The sequence below is a fragment of the Leucopleurus acutus genome, assembly GCF_964270905.1.
Source record: "Leucopleurus acutus genome assembly, chromosome: 15".
NCBI lineage: Eukaryota > Metazoa > Chordata > Mammalia > Artiodactyla > Delphinidae > Leucopleurus > Leucopleurus acutus.
The window spans coordinates 53,786,738-53,803,954 of NC_139157.1; the positions used below are offsets into that span (position 1 = coordinate 53,786,738).

Genomic DNA, 17,217 nt, shown 5'->3' on the forward strand with positions numbered 1-17,217 from the left:
CACCTTGCACTTCCCACCTTCACCTTCAAAATCACTCTTCTATCACTTATGTTTTTATTTACTTTTATTATTTATTTATTAAATTGAAGCATAGATGATTTACAGTACTCTTAACTGAGCCTTTTGTAGTATGGAAGTTTTAAATTTTGATGTTCAGTATATCAGTTTTTCCATTTATGGATTGTGTTTTTGGTATCAAGTTTAGGAACTCTTTGCCTAGCTATACATCCTGAAGATTTTCTCCTACCTTTTTCAAAAAGTTTTATACTTTTAAATTTTACATCTAAACCTGTGATCTATTTTGAGCTAATATTTGTCTGTGATGCTTAATTCAAGGCTTATTTTTTTTACCTATGGAGTCTAGTTACCCTAGCACTGTTTGTTGAAAAGGCTATATACTTCCTGCATGAGATTGGTTTTGTCTCTCTCTCAAAAATCTTTTGGGCATATTTGTATGGGGTTATTTCTGGGTCCTCAGTTCTGTTCCAGTGATCTGTCTGTCCCTTTGCCAATACCACACTGTCTTGATTATTCTAGCTATATAGTAAGTCTTAATATCAGGTAGAGTAATTACTCCCACTTTATTTTTCTTTGTCAAGATTGTGTTAGCTACTCTGGTTCTTTGCCTGTCCATATACATTTTAGAATAAACTTGTCTATGACAAAAAACCTTGCTGAGATTTCTTATTGGAATTGCATTAAGCCTGTAGATCAATTTGGGGAGAATTGACATCTTTACTATGTTGAGTCTTCCAATCTATAAACACAGTATGTCTCTCCGTTTATTTAGGTCTTTGATTTCTTTCATCAGAATTTTGTATTATTCAGCTTACAGATCTTGTGCATGTTTTAAGTGTATAGCTAGGTATTTTATTTTCTTTGGAGCAATTGTAAGTGATGTTGTTTATATTTATTAATTAAAAAAAATTATTTTATTTATTTATTTTTGGCTGCGTTGGGTCTTCGTTGCTGCGCACAGGCTTTCTCTTGTTGCAGTACACGGGCTTCTCATTGTAGTGGCTTCTCGTTGAGGAGCACGGGCTCTAGGCATGCGGGCTTCAGTAGTTGTGACATGCAGGCTCAGTAGTTGTGGCACACGTGCTTAGTTGCTCCGTGGCATGTGGGATCTTCCAGCACCAGGGCTCAAACCTGTGTCCCCTGCATTGGCAGGTGGATTCTTAACCACTCCACCACCAGGGAAGTCCTGCGACATTGTTTTTAATTTTTATTTCTGCATGTTCATTGATAGTACATGGAAATGCAGTTGCCTTTTATGTGTTGATCATGTAGCCTGTGACCTTGCTGAACTCACTTATTAGTTCTAGGAGTTTTTGGTAGATGCCTTGGGATTTTCTACATAGACAGTCATGTCATCTGCAAATAGAGATAGTTTTATCTTTTCCTTTCCAATCTGTATGTCTTTTATTTCTGTTTCTTCATTTATTGAACCTTAACATTTTTTTTTGTTTTCTAAATACGTGTTGTTAATTCATTACTAGACTTCCCTGAGCTTTGTAAATATCCTCATAACATGTGTTCAGTACCTTTCACCTTCTTGAATAGTTTTGAAGGAGTCTGTTATGGGGACTGCTGTTCTCTAAGTGAGATTGGTTGATTTCTAGGCCTGCTTTACAGCGTTATTTGGAATATCTCTTCACCATCATCCCAGAGATTCCTTTGCCTTTCTTTTGTTTTGAGTTTTTATTTATAGGCATACCTCAGAGATAGTGCAGGTTCTGTTCCTGACCATGTTAATAAAATGAATACTGAGATAAAGCAAGTCATACAAATATTTTGGTTTCCTAGTGCATATAAAAGTTATATGTAACTTCAAGAAGTGCAGCAGAGTGTTGCTACCTATCCTTGAGCCTTTTGGGAGTTCTGTGATCTGAATCTACCTTCTTGGTGCTCTATTACTGGTTTAGGATTCAGCTCTTTGTTCTGACAATTCAGACGAAAGCTTCCAGCTTGCAAAATGTGTTGCTCTTGTATTCTCTCCTTTTCTTTTTCTTAATAGGTCTGTCCTTTAAGAAAAAGTACTCTTTACTGTCATTTCAGTGATGTTCGGGGAAGAAGTAGGAGCTGATGCATGGGTTCAGAGTTACCATTTTAAAACAAAAGTTTCATGATATATTTTTTTAATGGAAAAAAAGTCAGATGAAAAATGCATGGACAGCATAGTCCAAAGTTTTAACATTGATTATCTTTGTGGGGTAGACTTACAGGTGTTTTATATTTTTTTAATCCTCCCCATATATGTTATTTATATATGTTACATGCATTATGTGTAAAATATAGGAAGTAAAGAATATGACACCTACTGTCATATTAATTACTTTTTAACTTATGTTTGTTTCTGGGGGAGGAAAAATATCCAGTACCTCTTCTCTAGAGATAAGCTATACATACAGTCCATGGTCATCTAAGAAGCAGAGTATTTGGTGATCCTAAGTTTAGGATTTTTAACTACTTTGAAACCATGAAATGCTTGATTTTGAAGTACATGGTGGTGTAACCTACATCCTGATACATATTTTTTCCCCGTATAAAAATATAGGAAAAAAGTATATTGGCTTAAATTTTAATTTTAATATTTAGTGTGCATGTCATGCTCACAGTTGATAAATAATTGCATTATTTATCTGCTGCTTTTATATGAAACACTCTTGCACAAATGTTAAGTAACCTAAATGGCTGCACAGATACACTGGCTGGCTGTGAATGGGCGGACAGAACTACTCCATGACCTTGTACAGCATGTCAGTGATGTCGATGTTGAGGACGCGATGGGGCAGACAGCGCTGCATGTGGCCTGCCAGAACGGTCACAAGACGGTAAATAAAGCCTCGAGGACTTTAAATTAAGTTGCATCTGTTTAAACTTTGAATTCATGAAAAGTTTTCCACTGTGTATAATTGGAAACATGAAGCAAAATCTTATAACATTTTCTGTGTCATGTGGTCTTCTGATTAATATATTCTATGTGGATAAAAGGAACAGAAAATAGTGTTTTAAAATATGTTTAATGTATTTGTAATTTGGATTTCAATTTTATTTCTGATTCATAGATTCTAATAGCTGAATATTTTAAATTTTAAATGTAGTATGTTCACATATAATGATTTTAACACTTTATAATGTTTCTTGTCCTCAGTTTTATCAAATAACTTTTTCATATTTTTTACCATTTTCATATTTTTACCCTTAAGCCTCAAGTTTTGGAATTAGTGAAAAAAGTGAGCTCTGACATTGCTTAAATAATTCAACTTGGATTAATTATTTTTCTACTCTCTTGGAATATGATTTAAGTGCTAGAGTCACAGCTGTTTTCTTCCTTACTTTTGATTTCTAAAATCATGCATTTGTTTTAGGCAGTACTTTCCTGTTATCCCTATGTATAAACATTTGGCTTTTAAAATTGCTAATAGTTTTCTCTCTCATTAGAAGACTGGTGCTTTATTTAAAGATTGTTAGCTTAAGATTTTAGATTGAATTTCTGCTTTTTGTATTTTCCTATCCTGGTTACTTTCATTTTTTTCCCACATTTAACATTATGGATAATAGAATATTATTTATTTACTAACTAAACAACAAAAACCAATTGAAAACCAAAAAACACCACCAGCATCTACAAAGATACAGAAGTTTGCTTGTTTATATTTATTTTTTTGTATACACTGAGTCTTATCTTTTTCTTGGGAGAATTCCTAGTAGAATCTAGATTTCTGTCTCTGCAAACACTTTTTTTTTTGTGGTACGCAGGCCTCTCACTGTTGTGGCCTCTCCCATTGGCGGAGCACAGGCTCCGGGCGCACAGGCTCAGCGGCCATGGCTCACGGGCCCAGCTACTCCGCGGCATGTGGGATCCTCCCGGACCAGGACACGAACCTGTGTCCACTGCTTCGGCAGGCGGACTCTCAACCACTGCGCCACCAGGGAAGCCCTGTGCAAACACTTTTTTCCTAACCTAGGTTCAGGATGTCAGATCCTACGTATTTAGATGCTTTATGTATGACCTCAATTCATAGAATACTGCACTTCTTTTAAGATAGTGAGCTCACATTGTCTTATGTTTAATAAGAGTTGGATAAAAGGAAGGATATATGGTTTTTCTTTTTTTTCTTTCCTGGCATTTCTTCTGAACACCAATGTTCGTTTTTATTCTTTTGTCTTTTATCATCTGAAAACTAACCCATTTGTATTCAAGGAGTATTCCTTTTCGTTACCTTTTACTTTCTCTATGTCAGTACTACTAAATTTAAGAAGTATTCTGTGTGGAAAACAAAAAAATCATCTGAAATGTTCTAATCTTGACTGGCCCCAGTAAGCAACTGCTGCCTGTTAGAGAAAGAGTCCTGCTGGTAGCTTACAGGACAGAAAAGCACCCGCTTTAATAGAAATACTCCCTGCCGTTAACGAACGAGTGGCGTGTCATTTACTAAGATTGTAAACCTACTTGTTGCCCGGGAACTTGTGTAGTAAAAAACTGGAATTCAGATTAGGAATTACCTACAAAGGCTAATTTTAGCTGCCTTAAGCCAGTGAAGAAACAAGAATGACGCAAAAAAACCTTGGTTCAAAACATGTGCATTACAGGGTGCATTAAAAATTTAGAATTGCCTTCTGAAGTTATTGAAGAGTAGTTAGTATAAGTATAATACGCTCCATATGGTTTACCACCTAAAGCAGGCGTGGTAAAGTAAGGGAGAATTCCTCATAGTCATATGCCTTTGAAGAATTGTATTTTCAGAAGATTTATAGGGGGCCTGACTTCACTGTGGTGATGGGCTTCACAGGGTGAGATTTTGCAGGTATTGATACAGGAGGAAGAGTACAAAAAGTCATGTTGACTTGTGATTGATTGTATTAGTGAGTGAGATTCCTTTCTGTCATAGTTGGTCCATTATAGTTATCTGTGAGGATCGTATACAAAGAGAATGTTTAGCACTATTTTCCAATTCATTGTATGCACCTTTAATCCTTCAATAGGACAAAAAGGAATCCTGAAAAATTAGGCCATCTCCTAGCCTCCAGGCTGAATTATACCCCTAAAAATCTGTGTTGATAGTTGTGCTATTACTACCTGTGTGTCATAATTACTCATGTATTTCTGGGACATGTTCAGATCTCAGTGGATGAGAATATTCTTTTATCTTGAGTTAGATATGATTTAAGAGCTCTGAGATATGTTATTACAGGGTAGATGTTATTGAGTTTGTTTTTAACCCTTTGTATATCTTTCCATAAGTTGAACAGAGTCTAAAATGCTTTGTCAGATTTCAGCAAATGAAAATGGCCTTTTCATTGTCTCAAAGTAGTCAGTTTTTGCATAAATTCATTAAAAGGTCTTTAAAACTTGTGCCCATATAGACATATACCAGTGCACATAGGTTTCAAGATTTATATATATTGGTTATATATATATTTTATAGAATGAAATGTAAAACTTTAAAGGGGGAAAGAAACTCCCTTAAAAATATTCTCAAAAGCACATCAGCTCATTTCAAATTAAAGAGGATGATACAAAAAAGAAAAAAGAGGATGATATGATAAAGAAATCCTCTGAAATTTACTTTCTAATCTCATTTTAAGGTAAATCAAGAATGCATGAAAAGATTTTGAATAACTGGCTAAGAGCTCTAAAGCTTTGTAGAATTTATAATTGAATACCGTATTCTTGCTTTGATGACAAATAATTTTTAGATTTACATGACTTTTTTACAGATAAAAGATTTGGAAGAAAGATTGATTTTGTCATAACTAAGAAATCAAGTAATTTTTGCCATGATTTCCTATAGATGCATCTGTTTAATTAGAGGTAAACCAAGATAAGGGTCTTTTCATCATCTTGTTGGAAGGAAGTGATTTGGGCAGTTGAAGAGTGCAGCGTGACCATTTTTGTTCTTGTAACATAATAGCACTATGATTTTAAATGACTTCTATTCCTATTTTAAAATGATCAGATGAAAGAAATGATCAACTCCTTAATAATTTAATTTTTTATAAATTTCCTTAGGTCAGCTGTTACTAGCTATACAATACCAGAATTATGGTTTGTCTTTGGATATTGATTTAAAATAAAAAATAATTAGAGAATTTGGTTATTCATCTGGCTTATTATATAGTCTTTGGCAACTTTTTCTTCCCCTGCCTTTATCTGCCTCCTAAGATATAATCTGCTGATTACACAATTAAGGAAAGTGTTGTGAATATTTTGGAAGATACTTAAGAGTAATGATAGGGGCTTCCCTGGTGGCGCAGTGGTTGAGAATCTGCCTGCTAATGCAGGGGACACGGGTTCGAGCCCTGGTCTGGGAGGATCCCACATGCCGCGGAGCAACTAGGCCCGTGAGCCACAACTACTGAGCCTGCGCGTCTGGAGCCTGTGCTCTGCAACAAGAGAGGCCGCGATAGTGAGAGGCCTGCGCACCGTGATGAAGAGTGGCCCCCGCTTGCCACAACTAGAGAAAGCCCTCGCACAGAAACGAAGACCCAACACAGCAAAAAATAAAAAAAAAAAAAATTAATTAATAAACTCCTACCCCCAACATCTTAAAAAAAACCAAAAAGAGTAATGATAGTATTGGTACTGTTACTACCATTATTAATATTGATGATGTGATTCTGTAAGAACAGTACAAAGAGCACTACCTGGACTCTTCATTCATTTGCTCTTATGCAGTAAGCTAGGCCTAATGTGTTGTTTGATTTTTAATCTCATTTTTAGAAAGTGTAGTAAAACCTAATATTATTCTACATAGGTATAATTGACTCCATTTTTTTTGGCCATAAATTGAACTTACTTTTTGGTAATTTTTTTCTTTGTCATTAGGTCTTTAAGATTTATTGATGTGTTGAATTGCCACAAATGGTTGATTACTGTTTTCCTGGAATAACTTGGACTTAGAAACTCTAGAGAACTGTCAAACGGTTCAATCTCAATTTCTATTAGTTACAGTACACAGCAGGATTAGTTCTTGGACTAATTTCAGTTCACTTAAGGAAATTTTATTTTTCACAATAGACTTTATATTGCTAAATTTAGATAACTGAATATGATGGTTCACAAACAATATGAAATGATAGTTGAACCCTGCTTAGAGTAGATTACCTTTGATAGAACTGACTGCATTTTTTTTTTTTTTTACTGAAATTGTAGGCTTGTTAAGGAACAGTGCTCATCTACGTTCAGTCAGCTCTCTTGATATCTTTAGCCAGCTTCCAAGCTTTTCATCCAGAGAATTACAGGGCAGCCATGCAAACTTAATTGAAAGCTTTTGCAAAAACATTAACTGGATTCAGCCTTGAAGCACGAAGGTAGATGTACTTAACATTTCAGGATATGTTTTTAGGTTCAGAGTAATTTTATTTATTCTAATGTTAGAATTCTCCTTTCATCACTTCTGAGAAATGTGAGCAAATAATAGGAAATTCTATTACTGTGATTTTTTTTCCTAACACAACTGGGTAATATTGATTTTTTGCTAGGTATTACATAAGGGTTCAAAGTCTTGATAGGCTTAGGTGGACAGGTTTCTAGAGAAGACCTATAAACACCAGTCACTGACTAGTGAGTTGGCCATTTTTCTTAGTGCATAAGTTGTTTGTGCATTGCTGTCCTGTCATCAGAATTACTTTTTTTTTTTTTTTTTGCCATACGCGGGCCTCTCGTTGCTGCGGCCTCTCCCATTGTGGAGCACAGGCTCCGGAAGCGCAGGCCCAGCGGCCACGGCCCACGGGCCCAGCCGCTGCGCGCATGCGGGATCCTCCCGTACTGGGGCACGAACCCGCGTCCCCTGCATCGGCAGGCGGACTCTCAACCACTGCGCCACCAGGGAAGCCCCAGAATTACTTTTAATAAGAGATGAAAGATGCTTTTTTTGTTGTTTGGCTATCATTGTTTTAGTAAATGAGGATACAACTTATGTTGTATGGTTTAATATTGGTTTTTACTTATGGTTTAATATTGAATATTCCTTTCTACTTTGGTCAGTGTCGTTCAGAGAGTTGACATTGATAAAGTAGAGCTGCCTTGGATTTCTTGCTTTGTAACTTATCAGTGTATTGGGTACAGGTGGTCTTGGTTAGTCACTGCCTTCAATTAAATGACTTTTGAGATTGACCCAAACATTAGCTTTGCACATTAGTTTTCCACTCAGGATGTTGTTTTATCATTTGAAAGGTCATGATGTCTGTTGAAAGTGTGTTGTTTCTTGAGGATTTCTTGAAGCCTATGTGAAAATCGCCTTTCCATGCTTTTCTTTCAGTATTCCTTCCCAGCTCTTCCTTACTCTGTAAGGGGGAAGACTCCCCTTGTAGATTATCTAGGAATAGGATAATAATGTGTTTTTGTTTTTTAAGGGGGAGAGGGTTGGACAGGGAATTTGAAGGTCTGAATTATTTTAAAAACATATTTTGGTGATCTATATTACACACATAAAATGATTTTAGTTCAGTGTACTTCTTAAAATTATGTTATATTAACTTGAAAGATACAGGTAATCAGCTCTCAGTCACAGATATTTGTTAGTATACTTTTACATGTTTACATTTACTAAATTGTAAGCTGCTGAGCTTAATTTTTGCAAGTAAATGAGAAGCCATAAAAGTTTGAAAACAGGGGAACTTATGACCGTTGTAAATTACAGTGATTTATTTTGGACTTCATGGCTTATAGTCTGTTAAACAGACACAATGCAGTTTTCACCGAAGTACTTGTGTGTAGGGGTTTAGGGGTGAGAAATTTGCTCAAACAAATTGAATCCAAATCTGTCATAGAGAATCCTATCAGTTTTTCTGGATAGCACTAGTCACCATCTAGCATACTACATATTTTATTTCTCATGTCCCTTTGTTTTCCTTTTCCACTAGAATGTAAGCTTCATGAAGGCAGATGTTTGTCCATTTTGTTCATTGCTGTGACTCTAACATCTAGCACATACTACTAGCACATACCAACATTGAAATTTTTGTTGAAAAATGGAATGGGATAGTCAAATGCAGTATCATTCCAAGCAGTTTTTTCTGCCATTTTCTTTCCGTTTGTAAATGTTTGTAATTTTTTTCTTTTGTACCTTTAAGTGAAGCGTATATTGATAGTGCTGATTCTTATAAAAGATTGTATCTGGTTTGTTCATTGCTGAAGATTTCTGCTTTTGAGACTCCTTAGGGATTGTAGTGGTTGAATCCAGAATTTATTCTCTTTGATTTTGTTTTGCCTTATGCTTCTGTATAATTTAAAATCTTCAAGCAGTATTGTTTCTTCAAGGGCTTTTACGTTTTTAATTTAATAGTTTCCTCCACCTGAATTCTCCTAGTTTCAAAGTTATTTTGCCCTTCATTTACATAGATTGGAAATTTTAAAAAAAATGAAACTTTTAAGTTATGTGACTTTCTTGTTTCTTTTATTATGCTATTTAATCAATAATTGAATTCTGTGTTATTCTTACTCCTCCTGTTTCAGAGATTTTACCAAAAGAAATCTGCATACATTTTTTTTAAATCACAAAGATTGATGACTTTTCACTCATGTCAGTGCTGCAAGGCAATTTTTTTTACTCTTTACATTCAAATCCCTTTATGTATTTTTTTTCTTCTTACTCTGAGGGAAATGGGTTTTTCTCCCTCTTTGACTTCAGGCAACATTTTATCTACAAGTGAGCTATTGAAAACTTTTTTAAAATATGTATTTCTTTTAATAGTTGTATATTTTGAGGATCTTAATTGAGATAATTTTGTTAAAACAGAAAAGCAGATTTATGAATGTAAAAGAAAATGCTGGAATGAGCTTTTCCACTTTATTAATCAAGTTTTTCTCTGTTAAGAACAGAATTTTTAATGTATTCATAGGATATTTCCTGTGTACAAGGGTATGATAGAAACGTATGACACAGAAATATTTGTGTGTAGGGGTTTTGGGGTGAGAAATTTGCTAAAACAAATCATGCTGTCTTGCTATGATTTGCCTGAAGTTTGTCTTACCACTTTGTAGAGGAATATGTTAGTCTAATGTTAGTCTAATGGCTAATTTGTTTTACTGTTAGCTCTACAGTATAAATAAAAATACAGAAATACTGTAAAAAGTATATGAATTTAGAAATGGCATTATTTAAAAACTGAACGGAAATAACTGTCTAGGCCCTTGAGCTTGACTTTCAAATAGTTATTTAGTAGGGAATTAGTAGATTATCTGTGATTAATGTAGCTTATGAAGATATGCCAAATTAGCCAGAATACTATTTAGTATTCTGGATTTAGAATTTCTGTTTTTTGGTAAATTGCTTAGTGGTTATGACCCTGGGCTTAGGTTTTAATCCCCGCTCCCCTGTTCATTTGTGTGTTGGGGTGCGCATTACTTGACCTCTTTGAGATTCAGTTTCCTACTTGTGAAAGTGCAGAGAAGGATATCAACTTCCCATCAGGATGCAGTAAATGAAATGATAAATGCTTATTAGCACAGTATCCAGGCACATGCTAAGGTTATTCATACTATTATATCATTATATACTTTTAACAATTATATAATTTTTATGAATGCATAGTATGTTTTGTTAATAATTACTTTATTTCAGCTTCTCTCTGGATTGCTGGCTTTAATTGAATATTAATACGTATTTTTGATATAATTGCTTTTATCTCTCCTGAGCCTTTTTGAGAGATGGCTTATTGTCTATATAATTTCTGTAACAGTCAGTGAAGATTATTGCTGCTATCCATCTCACTTCTGATTTGGGACCACATACACACAACTTCTAGGTCAGATATCAAAAAGGGCAAAGCCATGATCAAAAGGCTCAAGTGGGCCTTGCCTTATAATAACCTAAATGCTTATTTTCTTATATTTTTGAGAGCAGTACTTGACCACTTGTCCACAGTTTAAGAATTATATAGCTGATAATAAAGTTTTATGTAACAATGTTTCTATTACATAGATTTTCAATTTCCTCCTTGAGATAGAAGTAAATTCAAATAGTAATAATACATGAATACTATATCTTAAAATATTTTATTTTTATCAAAATCTTTGTAATAAAAAATTATAGTCCTTTAAATCACCCTTCTTTGTCAATTCACAATCACTAGGTGGCAATTTTCAGCTCTTTCAGCTTTTCTTCTGGTATCTATTTCCACATAATATGCTTCTACTGCTCTTCCTCAATTTATGACTTTTAGATATCACTGAATCATTTCTTGTTATGGTGAGTGAGGGTTTAACTCATTTAAATCCTCTTCCCATGCCCTGTCGCCCCATTTCTAAAATTAATTATATCATAAATTTTAATGAGACAATATTAGTTGCATATACAGTTAGGTAAATATTGTTTACTGCTGAGTCAAGTAGTGAACTATAATAAAATTTTCTACTAGGGTGACTATTAGCTTAGGTTTTTTTTTTTTTTTTGGTGAATCAGTAGTTCTTCCTATATGCTCCCACAGAATCTTTTTCAGTACTGTTTTCTTCAAAGACAAATTCATTAGATAATGTCACTCCATTGTTTTTCTCTAAACCTGGGAATTTCTTGATATCTCCTGTGTTTGATCTTCAGTATTCTAGATTCCACATCTTCTATTTTGATGTATTCCCTTGTTTGGAGGAGGATATCCTCCAGTAGCTTCTTGAGAAAAGGTGTGTTGGAGGTAATTTTTTTGGAAATCTTACATAGCTAAGCCTATTTCTTATTTAAAAGCATGTATTTGAATGATAGTGTGGCTGGCTATAGAATTCTACATTGGAAGTCATTCACCTTACAATTTTGAGGGCATTTCACCTTTTAAATTTCAGTGTTGCTGTTGAAAAGTTTAATGTCAATCTGAATTCTGTTTATCTCTGGAATCTTATATCCCCAGTATTATGAAATTTCACTTTGATGTGCCTTGTTGAAGGTCTTTTGATTTATTAGACTGGACACTGGTGAGCCTTTTCAATCTGGCAACTTGTGTCCTTCAGTTCTGGGAAATTTTTTGGTATTATTTCTTGATTACTTCGTTTTGGTCTCCCACCTCCTTCATTTTCTTTATTCTCAATTTCTCCAGTGACTCCCTGGATTGATCTACTAGTTTTCTCATTTTTCCTGTTTTCTTTGTCTTTTTGTTTCTTGTAGAGTTTTTCAACATTATATTTCTAACTTCTATTGAATTTTTATTTCTTCCATCATATTTTTGATATCTTATTCTCTGAATATTTTTCCCCCAGCATCTTGTTTTTGTCCCATGGATAGTATTTTTTCTTTTCTCTCTGAGGGTATCAGTTACTTTTCTAATTTTTGTTGCTGTTTTTTGGTTCCCTTTATTGTCTTTATTTTTCTTACTTCCTTTTTCTGTTTGTTTTTCAGGTTAGAGGCCTGCTTCAGTTGTGTCTTAAACATTGTCTGTCCATTCATGTATAGTAGTGAGGCACTGAAATGGGGCTGAAAGCATCGTGTACATGAGCTGGGTTTGTTGACTGGTCTCACTGTACGTCAAGGTTTTTTAATTTCGGCCCTATTGATATTTGGGGCCTGAACATTCTTTGTTGTGGGGCCTGTATGTAGATTGTCAGATGTTTAGACGTACCCTGGCCTCTACCCACTAGCTGCCAACTGAACCCTCCCTTCTCCAGTAATGAAATTCGAAAAAGTTTCCCAGCATTGCTGAATGTCCCCTTGTGGCCAACTGGGCTATTTCACTGGTGTCTGTAATGCCAGTATCAGTCGGACTCTTCTCTGGTGCCACTTTGCAGAGAGGAAACCTTCAGTCTCCTCTTGCTTAAGCTTTTAAGCCTGGCTACTGGATTTCTGGGAGCCTAGTGGAGCGTGGGGGCTGGAGGTTTTCACTTAATTAGTTGTTTTCAGCATGGCTGCTCATCCCTGCTCTTCCCTGTATTTCTTGTCTGCCAGTCCAGAGCCTCACTATTCACTTTGTCCAGATAATAAACCTCCCTATTTCCAAGACAGATAGGGAGGGATAGTGGCTAACTGTATGGGATGGGGAGGAAGGGTCCTGGGGGAGGGCCCAGCTGTTAGGTTTTCAGCTACTTCTCCTGTCTTAGCTCTATATAACTATCCCTGTCTTCCAAGATACCTGTTACTTCCAATTCCTGTGTTGTGTGTGTGTGTTCGGTAGTGAGAATTTGATGGTTTCTTGTTGGAATCTGCATTTGCAGACACTTAGACTTCAGCTTTCTTTGATCTGCTAAGTCAGTTACTCTTCTTTCACTTGCTTGCCATTTTCCTAAAACTTCTGACTTATCTAGTATGTGTTGTATTCTTTGCTGTTCTTCCTTCGAGTTTGTAGTCTTAATATTTTGCTGACAATGTACTAGGTTTTAGAGCAGCAATAAAGATGAACATGTGTGTTCAATCCAGAAGTAATTATTAAACAGTCTAATTCCAAAAACATTTAAGTTTTTACATCTTGTCTTCCTTTTTGCAGGAGAAACTAAAATGAAGATCATAGGAATTAAAACCAGAAAAGATTCTCTTTTTTAAGGTTTTTCAGGCAAGCCTTGCCATATTCCTAATCATCAGATTTTTTTTTTTTTTTTTTTGTGGTACGCGGGCCTCTCACTGTTGTGGCCTCTCCTGTTGCAGAGCACAGGCTCCGGACGCCCAGGCTCAGTGGCCATAGCTCACGGGCCCAGCCGCTCCGCGGCACGTGGGATCCTCCCGGACTGGGGCACGAACCCGCGTCCCCCGCATCGGCAGGCAGACTCTCAACCACTGCGCCACCAGGGAAGCCCAAATCATCAGATAAAATTTTATATTAGCTTATTTTCCCTTAGTACACATCAAATGATTGCAGAAGTAGAGCTTAGGGGACAATCAGAGAAACTAAGTCAGTATTGGTGACTGTCAGTAGCAAAAGGACTTCTTAGCTTTTTAATATTTTGTACTTTAATAATTATCCTCTTTGAATTTTGAGAAAGAGCTCTGGTACCAACTTTTTGTTTTTAGAGGCAAAAAACTCTGGTTTTTAATGAAATTCAGAAATCTAGAGCAACACTGTCCAGTGCTGCCACGTGTGGCTATTTAAACTTAATTATAATAAAATAAAATTTAAAATTCTGTTTCTCAGTTGTACTAGCCACATTTCAAGTCCTTTGGTAGCTACTACACATGTCAGTGATTTTCTAGAACCTTCCCAGGTTAACAAAATTTACATTACATTGATAATTCCACATATACTGTGTAGCGCCTGAGGCTCAGAGCTTACCAAAAAGTGGAATTTGTTCAGCCGTCATAATTGGCATGTTCCTACTCTTTCTTCTTTAAAGCTTCAGGTTGTGGTGAGAACTTTCCTTATATGGACTAAAATTGTGATAACTGTGTCTTTGTTCAACTTCTCTGGCTTTACTTTTGTTTCTTTTTCCCCCAGACAGTGCAATGCTTGCTAGACAGTGGTGCTGATATTAACAGGCCGAATGTATCAGGAGCCACTCCATTGTACTTTGCTTGCAGGTATGATAATTTATATTGCCAGATGCTCTCATTAAAGAATGTTGAATCTGCTATATTTCCAAACACAAACATTTGTGTGTATTTTCTAAAACTTCTCCTTTCCTAGAAATACTATGCTCCCTTTTAAGATGAAGTATATAGCATTATGGTTCTGTTACTTAACTGCATGATGAAAAGTGTTTTATATTGCCAGTGTTTTTATATATTGTAAGTGGGAGCTTTTGATTTACTTGATTACTTAGATTTTAGAATTACTTAGTAATACAAAAGACATACCAATAATCCAGTAACTTTCATAGTTTTCTTTATCAAGTATCAAGTTAGTTCCAATGGGATAAGCTATTAAAGTATGCTTTAGTTCAGAGCCATGTCTTTGCTTTCTCTGTATTTGTAACTTTAAAAAATTTCTTGAGTCATTCTTGTTAGATATTGAGTTATGCATTAAGTTGTTTTTAATACTCTGTCCTGATTCATTTTCTTTTTTTCTGGTTCATTTTCCTAAAGCATATGTTTTGTTCATTGATTCATTCATGTAATAAGCATTTAGTTAGCATTCACTGTGTGCCATGCATTATTATAGGCATTAGTGACACAGTAATAAATAAACCCCAGTCCTTAAGGAGCTAACAGTGTAATAATTGTATACATACCCGCCCCCCCCATAATATGTTATGTAAATTTAGTTGCAATTAGGAGCAGTTCACAATACACTTGATTTTTCTTTTTGGTTTAGATTACAGGAATTGTAGTATTTATTTAGGCTCTATTTTACATATAAAGCTCTCCAGAAAGCTCCTCTTTTCTTATCCTTTTTCCTGTTTTATGTCATTTTACTGGAGGTTTGTTTTATGGTTTTTTTGTTTTTTGTTTTTTTTTTTGCCATATGCGGGCGTCTCACTGTTGTGGCCTCTCCCGTTGCGAGCACAGGCTCCGGACGCGCAGGCTCAGCAGCCATGGCTCACGGGCCCAGCCGCTCCGCGGCACACGGGATCCTCCCGGACCGGGGCATGAACCTGTGTCCCCTGCATCGGCAGGCGGACTCTCAACCACTGCGCCACCAGGGAAGCCCTTGTTTTATGTTTTATTTTTAATTTTTATTATTTTTTTTGGCCTCACCATGTAGCTTGTGGGATTTTAGTTCCCCGACCAGGGGTCAAACCTGGGCCCTGACATTGAAAAGTGCTGAGTCCTAACCACTGGACTGCCAGGGAATTCCCTGGAGCTTTGTTTAAAATGAAAGATCTGCTTTTCTTCTCGTTTAGCTTTTCTTTAGGGTCTCTGATGTTGCTTTGGTCTGACTGATTCAAATCATCATTGAACAGCCTTGAATTAGAATACAAGGACTTTTGGACCTCTAGACTTCTCGATCTTACCTGAATCCAGGCTTTTTCTTAAGTTATACTTACAATTTGATTGCTTGGCTAGAACACAAATTCCTTTTTTAGTGTCCTGAATTTATGAATAATATCATTGTTTGATTCCCTGAAATCGTATCCTGTCTTGAGGGGTTATCTTTAGATCAGACGTTTCTTTGAAGCTTCAGATTTGAATGTCCATCTACCTGATATATATCATCACTTGCAAGTCTCGTAGAATCTCAGATATTAGCATGTCCAAAATATAGCTTCTGATTTCCTTTTCAAACCTTTCCTCCAGTTTTTCTCATCTCAGTCATTGGAACCCTTATCTTCTCAGTTGTGTAAACCAGAAACTAGGTCATTATTTTTTATTTCTGTCTCTCTCTCTGACCCTCAACTTGGAATATATTAGTAAGTTCTGTAAATTCCACTTTCAGAATACATTCTGAATCTCATTACTGCTCTCCACCTCACTAAACCACCTTAAATTTTTTACTTCTTGTCTAGAATACTGCAGTAGTCTCTTAACTGGTCTTCCAGATTCCTCTGTTGTTTCCCTCCCTGCTGTTCTTTCCTCAGAAGCCAAAGTGACCTTCTAAAAAATGAACCGGCTGTTGTCACTTTGTGCTTAAACCTTGTATTTAAACTTTTCAGTGCCTCTTTGTTGCATTTCCAATAAAATCCAAACTCTGCCTTCTTCCACGTGACCTGCATGGTCTGACCCTGCTTAGCTCACTGTGCTTCGGCCACGTTGGTTCTCTTTGAGTTCCCCCAGTACATCAGACTCTTTCCAGCAGGCTTTTCTATGTTCTATTTATTTTGCCTGAAACCTTCTTCCGTAGGGTTTTTATGTGGCTGCCTCCATGTCAGTGCTTCACTGTTACTTTTTAGGAAAGAATTCCTGATCAATCTAGGTAGGCCTCTCCCCATATTTCCTATCACAGTATCATGATCATTCCTTTTGTAGCACTTTGTACTTCGTATTTTATAGTGTTTATATACTTGTTTATAGTGTGTCTCCCCTGCTAGACTGCAAGCCCAATGAAAGCAAGAATTTTGTTTTATTCATCACTTTATATTCCATGAGTAGTATAGTGCTTTGTGCTTAGATGCTTAGTAAATGTTTTTGAATGAGTGAATCACTATAGTTAGGTTTTTGAAAAATATATAAAAATATATAAAATAATGCCATGTATACTGGTAAAATATAGGTATATATTAGTGTTCACATAACTGTGATATTTGTATAGTTAGTCTGAGCATAGGGTTATGGTAAAAGAATTTTTTAGAAGTACTTTCTGCTAGTATTGTATAGCCATCATTAAGGTTTAATCTAGCAAACATTAGCTCTCTTTGAACGGAGACGGCTAAGCAAATATGATTAAAATTGAAACTAGAATATAAATTCTTCATTGTTGCAGGAT

At 35.7% G+C, this 17,217-nt stretch overlaps 1 protein-coding gene across 1 annotated transcript in view; it reads left to right on the plus strand.

The window, feature by feature from the left end:
• HACE1 (HECT domain and ankyrin repeat containing E3 ubiquitin protein ligase 1) overlaps window positions 1-17,217 on the plus strand; it is a 94,252-nt gene that overhangs the window by 17,419 nt on the left and 59,616 nt on the right. The window contains exons 6-7 of the mRNA XM_082855638.1: window positions 2,703-2,834; window positions 14,353-14,435. Of these exons, the coding sequence (XP_082711764.1) occupies window positions 2,703-2,834; window positions 14,353-14,435 (215 nt within the window). The remainder of the gene's footprint in view (window positions 1-2,702; window positions 2,835-14,352; window positions 14,436-17,217) is intronic.